The sequence below is a fragment of the Taudactylus pleione genome, unplaced genomic scaffold (assembly GCF_031769625.1).
Source record: "Taudactylus pleione unplaced genomic scaffold, aTauple2 ptg000602l, whole genome shotgun sequence".
NCBI lineage: Eukaryota > Metazoa > Chordata > Amphibia > Anura > Myobatrachidae > Taudactylus > Taudactylus pleione.
Genome location: NW_028285004.1, coordinates 5,932,364 through 5,953,153, shown reverse-complemented (window position 1 = coordinate 5,953,153; position 20,790 = coordinate 5,932,364). Strand labels below are relative to the sequence as shown.

Here is a 20,790-nt window from a genome sequence, read left to right as displayed (position 1 = left end):
GAGCTCTTACATGTGAGGGGAGAGGAGGAAATAAAAGCTCAAATCACAGGCACTGTTAAAGATGCCATGATCTATTGCAACATTGCCAAAATCCTGGCCAGCCGGGGTATTGTGAAGACACAGCAGCAAGTCCTTAATAAGCTGAAGAGCCTAAAGAAACAATACACAAAGGTCCATGACCACAATCGTAATTGCAGTGGTGTGGGAAGGATGGAGTGGGCCTTATACGATTTATGCACTTCGGCTTTTGGGCATACAGCACTATGCAACCCCATTGCTCTATCTTCTTCAAGTGATGCTGGCACACTGTCTGCAACAACTCCTGAGAGCAGCCAGCAGAGCCCGGCATTATCGCAGGTCCTATTTGATGATGCAGATGAGGACTCATCTAATGCCATCATCACTGAACCAAGCACTGGCACAGATGTGATCTCTCCAACGCAAAGGCAAGATTCTGAGTCTGAGCCACAGACCCAGGGAGACAAGCCCACCCTACGCAGTAACAGTAAGTTTAAATCAAATAACTTATGTTCTGCTGCATTAATCTACGTCACAGGTTCTCAAACTCGGTCCTCAGGACCCCAAACAGTGCATGTTTTCCAGGTCTCCTCACAGAATTACAAGTGAAATAATTAGCTCTACCTGTGGATCTTTTAAAATGTGTCAGTGAGTAATGAACACACCTGTGCACCTACTGGGTGACCTGGAAAAAGCGACCTGTGTGGGGGCCTGAGGACCGAGTTTGAGAACCACTGATCTATGTAATGTTGTAATTAAATTTCTAGCATATAGTATTGTTTCTGCGTTTATCTTGTAGTGGAGGATGGGCACCGCATGCAAACAGACGTGCTGCTTTTTAAATTGGGACCATTTATTGTTTTGTGTTTGAAATATTTTTTACATGTGTTGCTCAATGTTTTCTCTCTTTTACTTTCAGTTTTCACAGTGCCAAGACATAAAAAGAAGAAGAGCAAAATTGATGTTGCTACCAAAGCCATGACAAATATTCTTTGTGAACAACTACGCGACCTAGATTCGGAGTGGCAGACACAAGAGGATGCCAGACTGCAGCGGTTCATGGCCAATGAGAGAGAAATGCTGAGTAATTTGCTAAAGGAAATGATGGCTATGCAGGAAAGGCTTAGTCGCGATAACCGCAAATTTTTTACTCAAATCTTGAGCACAATCCACTACAAACCAAAACATTTTCCACCACCCACCCATTTTGGGCAACAAGCTAATTATCCAAACTGATTTGGGGAACAATCCCAGTATGTGCAGCAACCTCAGTCTCCCACCTCATTTGAGCATACATCACAGTATGACCAGCACGCTAATTTCCCCACAGCATTTGGGCAAACTACATACAAGTATGCTCAACAAGCAAAGCCCCCCCCCCCCAGCATTTGGCCAAACATCCCAGTATGCGCAACAAGTAAAGTCCCCCCCAGCATTTAACCAAACATCCCAGTATGCACAACAAGTAAAGTCCCCCCAAGCATTTGGCCAAACTACATCCCATATATCCAAGCATCCGCAAACACCTCAGTCATCCTCAACATTTACAGATTAAAATGTAGATAATATACTTGAAGGTCAATTTAAAGATACTTTGCCAGCTAATACTCTGTCACAGGAACTTACTCCTGACAAAAACCCAGAGTTTACAGTTTACAGAAATATTTAAATGTGGTGATCAAATATATCTAGTGATGTTAACTAGACATATTTCATATGACGATGTTGAAAATATTATGGTTACTGCTTTTGTCATAGGATATTGAGTTGGTGTAAACAAGGATCTACCAAAAAAATTATGGTCCTATTTTTTTTATTTTAAAGGCTTGTTTAATGCCTCATAGCTATATGCGCACTTAACAATGTTCTGAAGTAAATGTGCACTTTACTGTTATTTTTTTTGATACTATTGTTTGGTTTTGAATTGTGTTGTATTTTGTAAGAAATATGGAAGTAAGGCTTTCAAACTTTGTATGCAAAACAAAGGCCTTTATTAAAATAAAAGATTTTTTGAACCTTTCAAATATTAAGTCTTTGTACTTGTTTCAATAACAATATAACTCACAGTCCCCTTATACCACATCCCCACCTTTGCATGACCTCATTAATGTGTGCCAGCATAACGTCCACTTTTAATGACAAAACTCTGTTTTTCTATGTAAAACTCTAAAAAACCCTGCTCTTGTCTGAAAGGGGTCTACCCGGGAATTTCCCGGGTAGACACTGTAGTGTGAAAGGGGGGTCTTGATCAAATACCCGGGATTTTGCACTGGAGAAATTCCCGGGTCTGAGCAGGAAATTTCCCGGGTTGTATGTCTGAAAGGGGTATTAGACACCTGCCACAAGCAGCAATTCTTATACTTTCATCTTTTTCCTGAATTCTGCGTCTTATTCACATCATAGCTGCATAAAAGTTGCTTACAGTGTACTAGGCACAATAGCTTAGTACTATTGTTACAAAGGAATTGATGTAAGATTATGCATAACAAAACATGGCGCAAGGTATGTCATGGGTCACTCTTATCTGTCTTTTGTCATTTTACCCAGATTAGCGACAGAGTCACACACAGAAGCTACATGAAATGCCAGCGTCAGTATTTAATGTACCGCTGCATTGGACTTTTATCGCATTAGTGATTTGAATAGGATGCATATTGTGAGAAAAAGTCTCTGATGGGATGTTGGGCGCGACTAAGTCGCAAAGTCCGTGTTGGGTGAAACGGCTATTTTGATGATTTGAAGATAGGTGTATTTGGACACAACTCTATGCCCACTTCCGCCGCTTATTACCATGGCAGGCATGAAGTTGGCTGATATCCACATCACCACAGATGGACAGTGTGGTGCTCGACTATGACATTACTGCCAGGCACCACAACCATACCGTAATTTCAAATGTAAAAAGCTGAGAGCTGATTATCTTTAATATCAAGGATTGGAGTTCTATTTGCATCCCAGGGGCATTAAAATCACTGCATGAGTGACATTGTGTCCAACATTCAGGGGTATCTTTACTACAGGTTGACTTTAAACTAGGGATGTGCAGGCTCGGTTTTACTCGGATTTACTCGGTTCTTATCGCCACTTTACCGCAAATTCGGATTTATTATATTGGCTATCCAAAACACATGATAGGCGATAGCCAATAAAATGCCGTTTAAAGATCCGAGTAAATCCGAGTAAAACCGAACCCGCTCACCCCTACTTTAAACGATTATAATCGATTTTAAATAAATGTAAATTGATTATCTGTTTCTGGGGCTAAGCCACACACTTACTAATACTTAAAAAAAAAAAATCTAAAATTATCTGTTAGTAAATGTGTGATTTAGCCCCAGAAACACAACATTGATTTAGGAAAATGTAAAATGTATTAAAATTTACCTTTAAAAAACATACCCCTCAGTGTTTTAGGCACCACCAAATCATTTGCACTCTAGGCAGCATTCTAGGCCAGGTCTGGCCAACCTGTGGCACTCCAGCTGTTGTGAAACTACAAGTCCCAGCATGCCCTGCTACAGTTTTGCTATTAGGGAATGCTAAAACTGTGTCAGGGCATGCTGGGACTTGTAGTTTCACAACAGCTTGAGAGCCATAGGTTGGCCAGGCCTAGGCTTACCAAATGGTAGTGCCAGCTTTGCTTATGCCACAAAACTGGGTTTAGAAACCATGTGGAGGAGTGGTTTAGCTCACAAGATACAAAGGGAGATACAGAGGTGTACAAACGATTAGACTAAAACAAGGAATGTAAAACAAAGTTAAATTTTGTCTGTAAAACTGTCTTATTGACGCACTGTTTACAGCAACTAATCCTTTTTTGGTTATAATCAGTTTGATACTGTTTGGCTGCTGTTCATGATAGTTTCACAGCTTCTTTTGATGTCTTCACCCCTATGCCATATTCGGATAGGTTCTACTGAGACTTGTCTTGATGGTTATTGTCTTGTTCTTGAATTTTTCTTTTGCAATTGCTGAAAGATTCTCATTGGATTTGCATCTGGGATGTTACCAAGTCAGGGAAGGACATTTACATTATTTTCAGTGTCAAAACAGGGCTTTAATGTACCCTGTGCTGGCCCCACCTTTGCATTAGCCCCGCCCCATTGCACATGATGTCATGACTTCACGCCTAAGGGGCTGGGCCAGCTAGCACATGGATGCATGTGCATGGACAGTCTATAAAATGCTCCATGCAGCTGTTTACGTGGATGCTATGGGCAGCACTAGTGGCTACCAGCTTTAGTGGCTACCAGAAGCAAGGGCCATGTGGTAGCGATGGTACCATCCACAGAGCCTTGCTCTCTGTGCAAACTTTCTTTGGATTACGGTGAGGACCTTTATTCAGCTATTCCTAAATGAAAAAATTGTATATTGCATGAACTTGTGTCTTTAGCAGGGATGTACAATCAGGGTTGGCAGTGCGTCCCCTGTCATACTCCCTGTCAGACTGCAGAGTTTTGACTATAAAAATGATTTGAATAATACAAAGAAGATATTTATAACTTAGAAATATCTTCTGTGTATTATTCTGATCGTTTTTATAGGAAAAACTCACCAAAATTGCAGCACTCCCTGGAAATACAGGGAGAAACGAGAGATGAGGCAGTAAGAGGTCAGCCTCACCTCTGATAGCTTAGACACTGCCTGGAGCTGGAGGCTGGGCCACAAAGCAGCCAATACAACACAGAGAAAAAAAGCTAAAGGAGGCATGCCTCACTGTGAGGGAGCATGCCTTGAGCTACTGTATGATGGACACCTCTGACAATCAGGTGACCAGTCAAGAAAGTACTCCGGCATCGGAGACCAAACCATCAGAGTTCAGCAGCAGTACTGAGGAGGGAAGGAAAGTTGAATATACAGACAGGGGAGATACACAAAGGAGAAAAAGGTGAGGAGGGTCTGCTGTGGACAACAGGACACTGTCTGGTAGCTTCTAAATCACTGTGTAACAGGAGGTATCCCTGCAGACACCAGTAGCTGGCACCTCGTCACTATGCAGGGACTGACACTTTCTGTGTAAAGCTTGGTACACACTACACAATGTGCACCTATCACGACATCACTCTGATACTAGCCAGTGCCTTTCCAGCCATTGACCTCACTGCATGTCCCTGGTCTTTAGAGACATTTCTTGCTGTGAGACCCAGGTTCTATTGAGCTACAGTTCATGGGCATAAAATCCTCAATGTCACATTTAGGGTTTTCAGATATGAGTTTTGACCCTTGGACTGGGCTGAATTGTGGTGGTTGAATCAGGAGTCTACTCATGGGTGTGACCCATGTGGTAAATGCCTGGGGCTCCAGAGAGGTCAGTGATGTTAGCAAAGCTCCCAGTCTGCCCCTTGAACCAACTGAGTGAAACTCTACCCCTTACCCTGAATACAGGAATAAAGGAGATATGTTCAGTATCCCGACACATGGGATGCTGGCCCTTACAATACCGATGCCGGCATCCCGACCCCTGGCACTAGGGGGAGGGTTAGGGTTAGGCACTAGGGGGGGAGTGTTAGGCTTAGGGTGCTCAGTGGCAAACGCAGGATTTCCAGAGGGGGGTTTCCAAATGCTTAATTTTAGAGCGAGTGTGGCCTGTCAATGAAGAGGGCAGAATTAGTACTTAACCAGCTTTAATAAGCATCATACATAGTGTATTGTATGTATTAATTCCAAGCATATACAGGACCAGAGATTACAGTAAGCCATTAGATGCGTCAGTATGCCATCCTGCCTGAGGTGAACGTATTTATTTTAGATGTGGGTACCATTCCAGACTATTGGAGCAAGTTTGGGAGCCTGGAGGAACAGAAGAAGAACCTAGCACTGCCCTGGACATATATGTACATATTGGGCTCTATAGCAGTGCATCTCTAACAGTGCATGTTTTCCAGATCTTCTAGTTGGTGCACAAGTTATTTATTACTGGCTGATACATGTTAAAAGATCCACAGGTAGTGCTAATTATTTCATTTGTGATACTGAGAAGAACATGCAGCACTAGTAACAATCTATTATATTACTATTTATATTGTGGTCATGGTGTGGGCTGGGGAGGGGGGTTTCCAGGCAGATGGAAACCCCCCTGCACTTGCCTATGGTGCTGGAAGGGGGAGGTTAGGTTTATGCACTGGGAGGGGGGTTAGGTTCAGGTACCGGGGAGGGAGAGTTAGGGTAGGGAATGGGGGAGGATTAGCATACCGACTGACAGGTGTCGGTATCCTAACCCTGTCGGGATTCTGGTATTGGGTTTTTTACCGCGGGGACCTAAGCACCGTCATCCTGTATCCATCTCATAATAATAAATAATAAAATAATAATAATCCCATGATAAAGGGCAGGGAACCAGTGTTTGAGAACTCAGGGGACATAGCAGTGAGTAATACAGGCAATCGGTAGCCCACCTGGAATCAGCTAGCAGATGCTGCAAACTGATTACAGAGCTGGGTGACTCGAGCCTACAGCCTCAAAGAGGAATCTACATCCAGTTCCTAGTACCCAGGAACCAGAGTGAATGCTGAAGCAGAGACTCGGCACGAAACCTAACACTCAAAGAGAGGACCCCCAGGGCAACAATCGCCATTGATAGTGGTACTGATATTATGGTGAGTAGAGAGTCCCAAAACTAGGTTAGGAGCTGCGATGCTGAGAATAGGCAAAACATTTGCAGAGCAGAAAAGTAATCTGCAGTATAGGTAAATTCCACTTGAACCCGCAATGAGCAGGAGAGTTGTATTCAGAGGACTTGCTTGAAGTCAGGATCACTGTAGGCTGAAGACTTAAAGCACTAGGATAGTCTATGGTATGCCCAAGATTGGGACTGTAGGTAACAGCAACAGAACCAGAGTAAAACCAGAAGCTTGAAACAGACTGGGACTATAGGTAACAGCAACAGAACAGGAGTTGAACCGGTTGCTTGAACCAAGCTGGGACTTGTGATAGCTGATACAGGACCAGAATGGAACTAGAGACTTGAACCGGGCTGGGACCGGTGATAGCAGTAACAGACCTGGAATGAAACTGGAGAGTTGAACCAGGCTGGGATCAGTGATAGCACTAATGTAAACACATGCTGGTAAAGGTGCAGACTGTAGTCTGATCACAGCGCAGGACTGCAGAGAAGATGAAGCTACATCAGCTTGCAGAAATCCAGCAGACAACAGCACAGGTTTCGGCACTGGATCGGAGGTAGTAAATATACACTGGTTAGAGAGCATGCAGGGAGGTAAAGGACTACATTTTTCCCACAATGTGCTAGTAATAGGTGCAGTCTTAAATAGAGTGCTCTTGCAAGGGATTGAATGAGGCAGTCATTTGAGTGCAGCAGACTGGTAGAGACTGGATACTAGTGCTCACCTGATCAGAGTCAACATGGCCATGACCCTCAGGAATGTAGTGACAGCACTCTGGGATGGAGTGACCCATCTTGATGAAGCACCATCAGACAGGATAAGTTTAGTATAACTAAGTCATTATTTTGTGACAGTACCCCCTCCTCTAAGGGTGGCCACCAGACACCTTCATTGATCTTATTCAGGAACTTAGAGTGAAATTTCTTCATTAATGCTGGTGCGTGAATGTCAGATGCATTAATCCAGGATCTCTTCAGGACCATACCCTTTCCAATCTACAAGATACTGTTGTTGTTTGTACTGATTTGAGAGGCCAACATTTCTTTTACCTCATATTCTTTGCCTTGGTCAGTCAGTATTGCAGGAGATGCTGGCTTGATCTTGAAGAATCTATTGATGACGAGAGGCTTCAGTAGAGAAATGTGAAAATAATTTTTAATCTTTAGTTATGATGGCAACTGAAGTTTGCAGGATACTAGATTGATAGCCTGAGAGACTGGGAACGGACCAATGAAACGAGGAGCAAATTTCATTGAGGACATCCTCATTCGTAGTTTTTTGTAGATAAACATTTTGTCTTTGGGTGGAGATGCTCAAATCACTCAACATTTTTTTATCTGTTTGTACTTTATAGTGATGAGATGCAGAAAGTAAGGATTCACACACAAGTTCCTAATTTTCAAATATTTTTTTCACCAGGAGCTGGCACTGAATTGGCTGGCAGAGAAGAGAATGCTGGAACATTCGGATGTCGACCATATGCCTCGAAGAATGGAGTAGAGGAGGATGATTTGTGGAAATTATTGTTATGACAGACACAGCCCATGGCAGAAGATGAATCCAATAATTTTGGGATGATGACACGTAAACACAGATGAATGTCTCCAGGTCCTGATTAACTCTTCCATCTGAACACTGGACTGGGGATGATATGTAGAAGAAAAGTTCAACTTAATCTGGAGAGCCTGGAAGAGAGCCATCCAAAATCTTTCCACAAACTGTACTCCTTTGTCTGATATGATCTCCTCAGGACAGCCATGTAATCGAAACATCTCGCACACAAACAGTTGTGCTAAGACTGGTACAGACGGAAGGCCCTTGAGGGGAACAAAATGGGCCATCTTTGAGAAGTTGTCAACCACCACCCAGATGGTATTATGACCATCAGAAATGGATAAGTCTGTTACAAAGTCCATAGAAAATGAGTCTATGGTTTTGTAGGAACTGGAAGAAGAATGAGTTGCCCAGACGGGGATTGGCAAGGATTCTTGGGTTGTGCACACTTGTCGCAGGCAGCGCTAAACTGTTGGACATCTTGTAATGTGGTCAGCCAACAGAAATCTCTTTGGATGAGTGACAGAATGGTAGATGTACTATGCCTTGGAGAGAGATAAAGTACCAACAAATCAACTCCTAACTGTAATTTTTCAAATATAACCTGTAAAGTGTCAGTTAGGAGCTGATTGATTGGTACTTTATCTTTATATTATTTATAACTATATCTCTCTCCAAGGCTTCGTACATCTCCCCCAGAGTCTTTTGAGTATCAGCGTGACCTGCAAACTTTGAGCAATGAGCCCATTGCAGAAGTTTCTTCTAAAGTTTGTCAGGGACAAACATTTTTTCCTTAGGAAGGACTTTGATGGCCTTGATAACGGAGAAAAATAATGGGTTAATGATGGGCCAAGACTCAGGAAAAATATCATCCTCTTGTATAGATCAAGATTAAGCTTTTTGATTTTCAACCTGGACGGAATGTAACATGAAGCTTAAAGTGAGAGAAAAACAATGCCCATTAAGTGTGATGAGGATTCAAACACTGAGCATGTTTAAGATATAAGGTTTTTAAGGTCAGTGTAAATGATGATGGGAAACTGAGCACCATCCAGTAGATATTGTCATTCCTCCAAGGCAAGCTTCATGGCGAGTAACTCTTTGTCACCTACAGTGTAGTTTTATTTGGCAGGAAGTAATTTCTTTGAAAAGAATCCACATGGATGCCACTGAGCATCCTTGCTATCTGTGAAAGGACAGCTCCTTCTGCATCCACTTCTAGATAGAATGGTGCTGCTCTATTAGGTTGATGTAGAATTGGAGCAAAAGTGAAGGCTTTTTTGAAACTTTGGAAAGCTAAAAAGCCTCTTCAGACCATTTGCGAGGGTTTGCACCTTTCTTTGTGAGAGCAAACTTTCTGTAATAAATAGCAATCCCTATGAAGAATTGCACCAATTTCAAAGTATTTGGTTGAGGCCAATCAATAATTGCCTGGACTTATGCAGAATCCACGCACTAGAGTGTATTCTTTCTCAAATGTTGAAGAACCTAGTTTATATGTTTGTGATGTTAGATCAGCTGAAAAGATAAGGATATCATCCAGGTATACCACCTTTGAATGGTACAATAGGTCTGGAAAGATCACGTTTACAAAGTTTTGGAAAACAGCTGGAGCATTACTGAGACCGAAGGGCATCACTCTTAATGTCATTCTTGTGTGTTAAAAGCAGTTTTCCACTCATCACATTGTCTGATGGGAATCGATATGAATTACCGCCGGACGCAAGCCGACAGCGGGTGGCCGATATGGCTGAAAATCCTGATCGTCCCAAGGTAAGTATTATCTAACCTAACCTCCCCCCCTAACCCTTCTTAGGGGTGCCTAACCCTATCCTTCCCCCCAGTGCCTAACCCTAATCCCCCCCTCTAAGTGCCTAAACCTAACCCCCCCTTCCCCATCGCCTAAACCTAAGTCCCCTGGGGGGGTGCCTAACCCTCCCTTCCCCTAGCCTGACCCTAACCTCCCGGGGGGTGCCTAACTCTAAGTCCCCCCCGGGAGCCCTAAACCTAACCCTCCCCCCCCCCCCGCGGCTGTCCACAGCAGCGCCTGGCATCACTTCGATCGGGATGCCGGGCGCCGGTCTCCCGGCGTCGGTAAAATGACAGGCGTCTAGATTTAGATGCCTGTCATTTAACCCTAGATTTAGATGCCTGTCATTTAACCCTCCCGGCGTCGGTAAAATGACAGGCGTCTAGATTTAGATGCCTGTCATTTAACCCTCGCTGGGATAAAGCAGTCGGGAAGCCGGCTGTCGGGATTACATAAAATTTTGCAGGAGTGGGTCATCAGCCTGGAAGAAGATGGTGGAATGTGGAATGGAATGACATTAGGTGCAGGAGTCAGGGAGGTCTGCATATTGTCCACGCAAATTTGAAGGTGTTGTAAACACCTGGGGGTATATTTACTAAAGTGCAGGTTTATAGAAGTGGAGTTGTTGCCCATAGCAAACAATCACATTCTAGCTATTATCTTCTAGAAGGGGTTAGATAAGTGATAAGTAGAATCTGATTGGCTGCATTGGGCAACACCACCACTTCTATAAGTCAGCACATTAGTAAATATACCGCCTGATATTTTTCTGATGGTCAGATTCCTGCTGTTTGACTCGTTCTGCCAATTTCTGGATGTTCCCTTTTCAGATCCATGTGGTCGGAAAAAACTGTCACGTTTAGGGTTTTCAGATTTCGGTTAGAACCCTTGGACTGGGCTGATGAGTTGTAGTGGAACTGAATCAGGAGCCTAGTCATGGATGTGACCCATGTGGTAAATGTCTGGTGCCTTCAGAAAGGTCAGAGACACATGGAAGACGAACAGACTGTCCCTGGAACCAATAAAGTGAAACTTCACCACTTACCATGACTATAGGTATAAGGGGCCGGAACCAGTGTTTAAGAACTCAGGGGAGAGAGCAGCAAGTAATACAGGTAATTGGTAACCCATCTGGAATCTGCTAGCAAATGTTGCGGACCGATTACCAGAGCTGGCTGACTGGAGCCTACACTTTCAAAGAGGACTCTAAATCCAGTCCTCATGAACCAGAGTGAGTGCTGAAGCAGAGACTCAGCACTAGGGTTGGACATCGGAAGCCCGGCATCGAATGGTTGCCAAGCTTCCGACATCAACTAGCCATAGCATTGCAAACATTCGATGGTATAACCATTGTGATGGTTATAATTTGTGCTCATGCACAGTAGCAGTCATAGCGTCGCACATGCACGCTTAAGGCCTAAAAGGAGGTGGAGCCTCTGGGACCAGAGGCAGAGCCTCGCGGCACCCCCGTTCACACCACTGTAGGGGTGTGTCCAGCACTCTCAAAGACGCTGGGCTGCCCCCAGGCTCCCCTTAACACTGTGAATAGATTGCTTGCGCAGAGGAACAGAGTTTGCTCCCCCCACAGCCAGCCATCAGATGGGCATCAGAAAGCTGCATCTGATGGCTGGCAACCAGCGAATTCCCACTATTCGATGGAAAAAGTACTTCCATCGAATCAGGAACATCGATAGTTGCTAGCTATCGGCTTCCGATGTCCATACCTACTTAGCATGAACCCTAACACTCAAATAAAGGACCCTCAGGGCAACAACCAGCATAGTGGTACCGATACTATGGTGAGTAGTCCCAAAACTAGGTCATGAGCTGTGATACTGAGAATAGGCAATAAAATTGCAGAGCAGAAAAGTAATCTGAAGTGCAGCATACTGTAGGTAAAGTCCACTTGAACCTGCACTAAGCAGGAGAGTTGTACTCAGAGGACTTGCTTGAATTCGGTATCACTGTAGGCTGAAGACTTGGCACTTGAAGCATGATGTTAAAGCCCAGTGTAAGGAGTTAAGGATGCCGCCCCCATCTCTCGCCTGCTAAGATAAGCTTTGGTGAGTCTTTATTTCCTATGTTAAATAGTTAAACTATATGTATCTATAAGATTTGTAGACTGCACTAAATAAAAGTGTTAGGCAGCACTAGAATTGGTGTGCTGCTTTTGGGCTAAAAGGGTTCCTCCCGTACCCTTGGAAGAAAAAGTAAAATCACAAAGAAATAACCCAGCACATCACCTTGGTGAGCTTCTGAAATAAAATATGTATTAACAAGGATTAATGGTAAAAAAAAGACATATAATATACATAAAATAGCACACAATCAAAATTTACACAAAAATTCTGTCTAACAAGCTCAATTTTGTCCTGCAGACCTGACCTCTTGGAAGAAACTTATCATTTTGTGGCTGGGCAGAATATTTCTGTCAAACTGAATATTCTTCCAAAATGGCTCTATCTATTCCAGACAGTCCCTATAGCTGTTCCCCACTCTCTCCTCCATAGAATCCAGAAGAGCATTACCCGCTTTATTTGGAATGGCAACCCCTCAGGTTATCTTCCACCATTCTTAAAAAGTCTATTTCCGAGGGTGGTAGGGCTCTTCCAGATTTTAAAATGTATTACTTGGCTACCCACTTCTCTCAAATTGCTTCCTCCTACTGCCTCCCCCCTGGAACAACCTCCTGGCTTGACATTGAAGCTAGCCTTATTAATTTCCAGGATCTGTCCTCTCTCTGGGGCTTACAAAAGAGATACCGCCCCCCCTCCTCCAGGCTCGCTCCTACTCTTCAATTTCTACTACATCTGTGGAATTTGTACTCCATGAAGTTCTCCATCGCCTCTCTATATCTCCCCTCACACCGATATGGAACTCTATTTTCGGGCCTACAAACCCGCATGACACGGTGGACACATCTGGACCTCAAATTTCCTGTGAATTTTAGCGCAGGTGGGCTTTCCTTCTGAGAATTACAGTCGAAAGCTCCTACCCAACCCCTCCACCCCTTCGAATACTGCCAAATATGGCACTTTCTACAATCTATGTCACAAGATTCACTTCTATGTACCCTTTCCCCCATTTGAACGCCTCTGCAAGTTCCACCCCATGTCCAAAGGAATGATTTTCAAAATTTATGGTATCCTTATTGATGCTGCTTTTCCAACTCGTAATCCACACAAATCTTTTTGGGAGGCGGACATTGGCCCTCCTCTAGACGAGGAAGCTTGGGACGACATGAGACAGGCTATTGCCAAATCCTCCATTTCTACACAGTTTAAGGAAACATCATACAAATTATATTACTGCTGGTACTATACCCCAGTGCGACTCTCACAAATGTCTCATTCTGCCTCACCCCTCTGCTGGAAAAATTGTGGCGGCCGGGGTACTCTTACCCATATCTGGTGTACTTGTCCGGTCCTTAATACTTTTTGGACCTCGGTCCATACCCTTATAAAAAAGCTATTTGAAGCTCCGACCCATGGGATCCATGGATTTTTCAACTATGCTACCAATCTCCCGATCTTTCCAAGCGCTCCCAGAAATTACTGTCCCATATTCTAGTAGCTGCCAAACAATTAATAACTCGCCATTGGAAAAACCCTCTCCCAATGGAGAATATCACTTATTATCTCCATGATAGGGGCCATCTATTTGCCCAAGTGTGGGCTTCATGGCTCTCCTGTGAGGGCACCCCTCACTCTTGACACCTTTACTACCTCCATTGAACCCATGTGCGACGGATCATACTCCACGCCCACCCTTTCTTGCTTTATTACCTTGGATAGGTCCTCCTCCTCTTCTTTTTAATATCTTTTAAACATCCTCAAGATGTCCAAATCTCTCAAATAGTCCTGTTTCCCTCCCCTACACCTTCATCCCCCCTCCCGTCTTCCCCGTAACCTGTTTTCTATTGATTTTGTTTATATGTTCAGATTTATATTGTATTTTCTCTATATATTTGAAAATGTGGCTCATTGTTGAGTCTGTTTATATCCTCAGTCTTTCTGTTTTTATGAGCGCTTTAAATAAAGAATTACAAAAAAAAATATCATACAATCGACAGTATAAAAGCAATGTTCCCAGTGGAACATATTAACTAAAATTGTAGCTGTAACCTGCTATTATCCATATTATAAAATCCTAATATCGGTATACTGAAACATGCACAACAAACATAAAAAACACATTGAAAATCTCTATAAAATATATATATATATATGCAAATCATGTTCCAAATGGAAAATTGAAAAGAAAATTCGAATGAGAATGTCTCACCCCAATAATTCTCTCACAAAAAACGAGGAAGGGGTTCCAAAATCAATGAAGTTCATACAGAATAAAGGGGTTCATCCACAAAATTCCTTTCAAATGTAAATAATACCCCTTTTCCACCAAAATTCCGGGTCTGGCCCGGAGTTGGAACAGGGGGACTGATTCAGAGACGGACGCTCTGAAAGAGCACTCGCTCTGAATCAGGGCATTTTTTTTTTTTTGGAGCGGCCTCCTGGCCGCTCACATAGCTGTGGGTAACCACCCACAGCTATAGCGAGCGGCCAGGTTGATGGTTGCGATGGTCAAGACCATCGCGACCATCGGGCTTGCGGCGAGACCCTTGTGGTAGAGTCTCGTGGCCGCAAGCCCCAGAGAGCTTCTGGCTCTAATAGAGCTAGAAGCTCTCCCACTGACATCACTGGTGATGTCAGTGGGGCCACCCACAAACGGCAGGCGTTCGCTTGGGAACGCCTCCGTTTGTGAAGCCACCCCCCCAGCCACGCCTACCAAACGGGGCGAGCTGTCAATCACCCGGCGATCCAACCCTCACCCCTTTTACAAGAAGGAGCTGCCCAGGTTAACCCTGCAATAACCCGGGATTTAGCTCCGGTGTAAAAGGGGTATTAGTGAAAGTTGACAACTCACCCTATTGGGGATGCTTCTTTAGTTCACAATAATTCAATGTGAAAGAATAGACAATGAAAAAGCAAGTCTAATTTTTCCTAAAGTCTTTATTTTTAGATCAAAATTGTATGGACTTGCTTCTGAAGCCCTTGGACACCCCCTAATGACCAATTAAGCAATTGGAAGTTTCCAATTAGCTTAATTAGTCCATAAGTACTTACCTTCTGTAGCGTTGCCCTCCTCCTCTGCTTCTCCGACATGCTGTAGTCACTTCCTCCATCCTCCCACAGGGCCTAATTCAGCAAGGAACACACGGATGCAGACGCATGCACCCGGCCGCTGTGAGAATATGCTAATGATTGCATACACACGGCAATTGCAGCACAAGGATGCAGACGCCCAGCACTACATAATGCATGGCCTGATTCAGCAAGGAATGCACGGATGCAGATGCACACACCCGGCAGCTGCGAGAATATGCTAATAAATGCATACGCACAGCAATTGCAGCACAAAAATGCAGACGCCCAGCACTACATAATGCCGCCCCCTTTACCCTCCGCTAACGTCCGTACTGATGTGCAAGGCGGAGAATACATCGGGAACATCGAGTACCATCGAATCTGCATGCAGAATAAAGGAAGACCTGACCCTGCCGCAGGAGTTGAGAGACTTCCTGCACGCAGAGGGACGCCAGGCTGTGTCCAGCATTTCAGTGGCTAATTTATGCACGCCCCTGTAACTGGGTGCCAACGCACTGGCACACCTGCGTTCGGCCGACCACTCCCCGTATCCACCCACAAACAGCACTTCCTGTCAATCATTTTTCCCTGGGTCTGAGTATTCACTGCGCTCGCTTTTGCAGACGCAGTGAGCGGCTGATTGCATGCATATGCATCCGTGCATTCCTTGCTGAATCAGGCTCTGTGTCCAGTGCTGGTGTGTGTGTGTGGTGCTGGTGTGTGTGTGTGATGCCGGTGTGTGTGCGGTGCTGGTGTCTGTGGGCCTGTCACATCATTAAGTCCCACCCAATCACGGTAAATTGCAGTGACTAGCGCATATTTAAATAGGGGATGAGGCCAAATGACGCGATTCTTGTAGAATCTTGTAGAATCGCTTCATTAAACCCCACCCCCTATTTGGAGACCCCCTGATCATCATGGAAATTCTCCCCATTCTGCCAACTTCACTAGGAAGTGGGCTGGAATGCGGGAGAAGTGCCTACTCTACCAGAAAAATCATAAGCCTCCCACGGCTTCCGGTAGAGTAGACATGTATGTGGTGCTGGTGTGCGTGCGGTGCTGGTGTGTCGGTGTGCGGTGCTAGTGAGATTTCTCTGCAACAAGGAACTTCTGAAGAAATTTATCCTCCCTGGACAGGCAGTGTCTTTAGTTAGTATTCACTGTTAGCGTAGGAATAAAGCCAAAGTCATCAACATGCAACAGAGGTTCTCGCCAATACCACCCCCTGTATCTCGTCAGCACCATCACCCTGTCACTCTCCAATACCATCCACCTAGGTCTCTCCAACACATCCCACTGTCCAGCTCCTCTTTGTCCCCAAGGCCATCTCCTTTTTGCCCCAGCACTATCTTGCCCCCAGTGTCAACCCTCTCCCTACATCACATCATCTTACTACAGCACAGCAAAACCCTCTCCCCTCACAGCACTCCTCACAGCCCCCTTCAGCACAGCCCTTCACACCACAGCCCTCCTCATCACAGTCCCCCTCATAGCACAGCCCTTCACACCACATTCCTCCTCATCACAGTCCCCTTCATAGCACAGCCCTTCACACCACAGCCCTCCTCATCACAGTCCCCCTCATAGCACAATCCCCACAGCTCGGGCCCCTCTTCACTGCCCTTCACACCACATATGACAGCCCCCTTCACATCTCAGCCCCTCATAACACAGCCCTCCTCATCACAGCCCACCTAATCACAGCCCACCTCATCACAGCCCCTCACAGCAAAATCGCCCGCATAGCACAGACCCTCTCACAGCACAGTCCCCCTCATATGACAGACTCCCTCAGAGCACAACCCCTCACAGAATAGTCCCTCGCAGGCCCTTAGTACAAAATTACCCCACCCCACAGACAGATCACCTCCCCCTAGTTCAGCAGGACCCAACTCCCCCCACAGACAGATCATCTCCTGCTAGTTCAGCAGAACCCCCCCCAGAAACAGATCATCTCCCCCTTATTCAGCAGAACCCCTCTCCCACAGACAGATCATCTCCCCCTAGTTCAGCAGAACCCACTCACCCTTAGACAGATCATCTCCCCTTAGCAAAAATTAGCTCCCTCCGACCCTCCCCCATCAGAGACAGATCATCTATATTTTCTAATAAGTATAGAATAACCCCCCCTCAGGTCATCAATAATCATTCCCCCCCCCAGAGCCCCACCCCAGACATCCCTCTCTCCAGACTCCATCTCCCAGCCCCAATGCCCTCATCTCATCATGAATTGTAATTTTAAATAAACCCCCGCCCTGACCGCTGGTGGCTAGCCTACCACTGCTTCCACCAGGCACTGACAGACTGCTGCAGCCAGCCCAATTGTCTCCTCTCCACTCTGCCCCCTCCTCAGGCTATGAAGTTAACTTAAGACTCAGAGCCTTCCAGGCTATGAAATTAAACTTAAACTTGACACTTCACAGCCTGGGAAGGGGAGAGTGGAGAGGAGACAATCAGGCTGATAGACTGCCCTGAGCGCCCCCCCCCCGGCCTCACAACTTACCCCTCGCGGCCACGCCAGCCACTGCCGTCAGTCACCCGCGGACCCACGCCACTTCCTTACTTCTCGTCCCTTGATGACAGCAGGCTGGGTGGGGCTTAAATAGGCTGGTCTCATTTCACGAGAGAGAGGCACAGCCACGGCCAGGCACTGACAGGCAGCTGGGCTTCTGTGTAAACATACAGGAGCCAGGTGACGCAAATTGGGGGGGCGGGGCCTCAACTGAAAAGCATCCCCACAACCAATCGGCCCATCGGGATTTTTCCCGCAGAAAGTAATGGCCAATCCACCCCTGGGTGCTGGTGTGTGTGTGGTGTTGGTGTATGTGTGTGTGGTGCTGGTGTGTGTACAATGCTGGTGTCTGTGTGTGGTGCTGGCAGAGCCGTAACTAGACATTTTGGTGCCCTGGGCCAGAAAGAGTATTGGTGCCCCCATCTCATCTTTCAAATAGGGACATAAGACTTGCACCCGAAAAAGGGGTGCCCTGTGCGGCAGATAGTTCCATGTATAAGGTGTCTGACTGCCATGTGAAAGGTGATGGGTTTGAGTCCTGGGTATGACAGTATTTTGAAATGTGTGTGTTGCAAATAAAAGAGGATGTGACTGAAGGTGCTTGGGTAGGTGGCCAGATGGAAGGGGATTCAGCCAGGGAGTTAATGGGGCGGCCAAGTGATAATGATCATAACCAGGAAATTGTCAGGCCTGAGCAGTGCCCCCTGCCCTGCGATGCCCTGTGTGTGTGCAGTGCTGGTGTGTGTGTGGTACTGGCAGTGGCGGGCTGGGCCGGGGGGCAGGGTGCCATCTGCCCCCCAGGCCGGTACAATTTAATATTCCCGGGCCGCCAGGCTCCAGTAGGCAGGCAGCGGATGCTCCTGCTCCCTGCCCAGCTTGAGAGAAGATTGGGCCACCGGCGCTGGGCTGGTCCCATTATGTCCCCCTATGTCAGGCCGCCCCACACTACCTACCCGGCTGCAGCTACCCGAGCGGAGCTCCGATCGGGTATCAGAGTCCTGGCTCCAGGCTTCCCTATACTAAAATGGCCGCAGGAGGGCTGCCGCGCATGCCCAGCCGCAGCAGCTCCCCCCATGGGCCTTTGCGGAGCTCGTGAGCCACAACTCACGGCTCCGCCCCCATCCATGTCCGGTGGACTCCAGCAGCAACTCCAGGGTGTCCATGCGCGGCAAACAGGTAAGGGCAGGGGATCTAGCATCAACCGTAAAGGGGGCAGTGGCACTTGAGTGTGTCACTGTCACACATTTACTTTATATAATGGCAATGGGCTGCATACCCCCCCTCCCCCGATCTCCCCCACCAACACACTCCAAGTCATCTCCTTTAAGTGGTAAAGTCTCCCAGGTCAGGTAAGTAATTATAATTTTTTTTATCATATATATGTATGTATGTGTGTGTATATATATATATATATATATATATATATGTGTAAGCATATACATATATATATTTACATATATATATGTGTGTGTGTGTATATATATTATTTATTATGTGTATACATGTGTATATATATATATATATATATATATATATAGTGTGTGTATATAAATTTATATATACATGTATATATGTTTGTGTGTGTATATATATATTATTTATTATGTGTATATATACATATATATGCGTGTGTGTATGTGTATATATATATATATATATATATATTAATTAGAGTATTTCTGTAGACACTTAGTGCCGCCATTCCTGCTGTGTGTGTGTATGTATATATGAATATATACATATATGTGTATATATATATATATATATATATATATATACTGTATTTTTTTATTTTTTTACACTAACCCATACATGAGCTAGATAGAGAGGATACAGTCAGTTTGCCAGCAGACGGGTTGCCAGCTGATAAATCCCAGTGTCGAAATCTCAACCTAGAACTAAACATAGGCTTTGAAATTCTGACGCTAGTTTAGATATCGACGCTGGAATCCTGTATTTATAGCAGGGCGCCTTAGTTGTAAGTCGTGGGCAGGGAGGATTAGTTTTAGAAACCACGGTGGGGGGGTTAGGCACCACTTGGGGGGGGTTAGGGTTAGGCATTAGGGGGGATGGTAAGGTTTAGGCATCAGGGAGGAAGGAGAAGGGGGAGGGTTAGGATACAGACCGTCGGGTGTCAATATATTAACCCTGTCAAGATGCCGGCCGGGATCCCGAGGAAAGGGGGGGTTGGGGGTCCCAGAGATATTAGTGTAATGGGCCCCAAGGTTTCTGTTGCCAGCCCTGTGCATACTGTATGTATTATAAATACTGCTGGGGTCCTATGTGTTTACTAATTGTATAAAATATCATGCATTTATGTTGCACTTGCACATGTATTTATTTAGGTGACATGTACATGTGAATGTCACCTAAACAATTACTACACACGCAAGTGCAACGTAAGTGCCACTGCCAGCATATTTTATATTAGTAACAAACACATAGGACACTTCACTATTATATATTGAAGGGGTCCTCCTATACTATATATGTAATTATTTAGGCAATGGAATGATATATAGTGTAGGTGTCTTATGTTTTTGTTACTTATATATCATGCACATTGATATTTATGTAGGTTGTACTTGCACATGTGCATTTCACCTAAATAATTACTACATTTGCCCCCTGCATAAATATCAATATGCATGATACCAGAGCCGGATTAAGGGGGGGGCAAAGGAGGCAAGTAACCCCGGGCCCCCCTCTCACAAGGGGCCCCCCTGGACCTGTAGAAAACTTTGTGGTCAGGTCCAGCGCTGCTGCTGCTCTGTGTTGTGCAGTACTCTATGCCCTGTATGCATTAAACTATGCAGTGTGCACTGCAGGACTGAGTGTGCACTGCAGTAAGCAAGCCTCTTTCTCCTCTGAGGCCTCCCGGCTGAGACTCCACCCCTTTGCCTCCGTTAAGCCCCGCCCATTTACCCCACTCTAGCCTGTGTTTAGCCTTCTCCTCCCCTAGTCTTCACCCACCACCCAGTCCTCTTCTCTCCCTCGAGTCCTCTGTCTGTGTAGGGCAGCCTGTCTCTCTCCTCCGAGCTCTGCAGTGACAGTCTGCTGAAACCAGGACCATAATCTTCCTGCTGAGGTAAGTACAGTGGATGAGAAGGTGTATGGTGTATGGAG

The 20,790-nt window shown here is 45.4% G+C and overlaps 1 protein-coding gene across 1 annotated transcript; it reads left to right on the top strand.

Annotated features, from left to right (window-relative positions):
- LOC148480760 (uncharacterized) lies at positions 1-1,328 on the top strand. The gene is made up of 2 exons (XM_088453906.1): positions 1-505; positions 938-1,328. The coding sequence occupies exons 1-2, from the start codon at positions 67-69 to the stop codon at positions 1,252-1,254; spliced, it is 756 nt and encodes a 251-aa protein (XP_088310032.1). The 5' UTR covers positions 1-66; the 3' UTR covers positions 1,255-1,328.
- Positions 1,329-20,790: the final 19,462 nt, after the last annotated feature.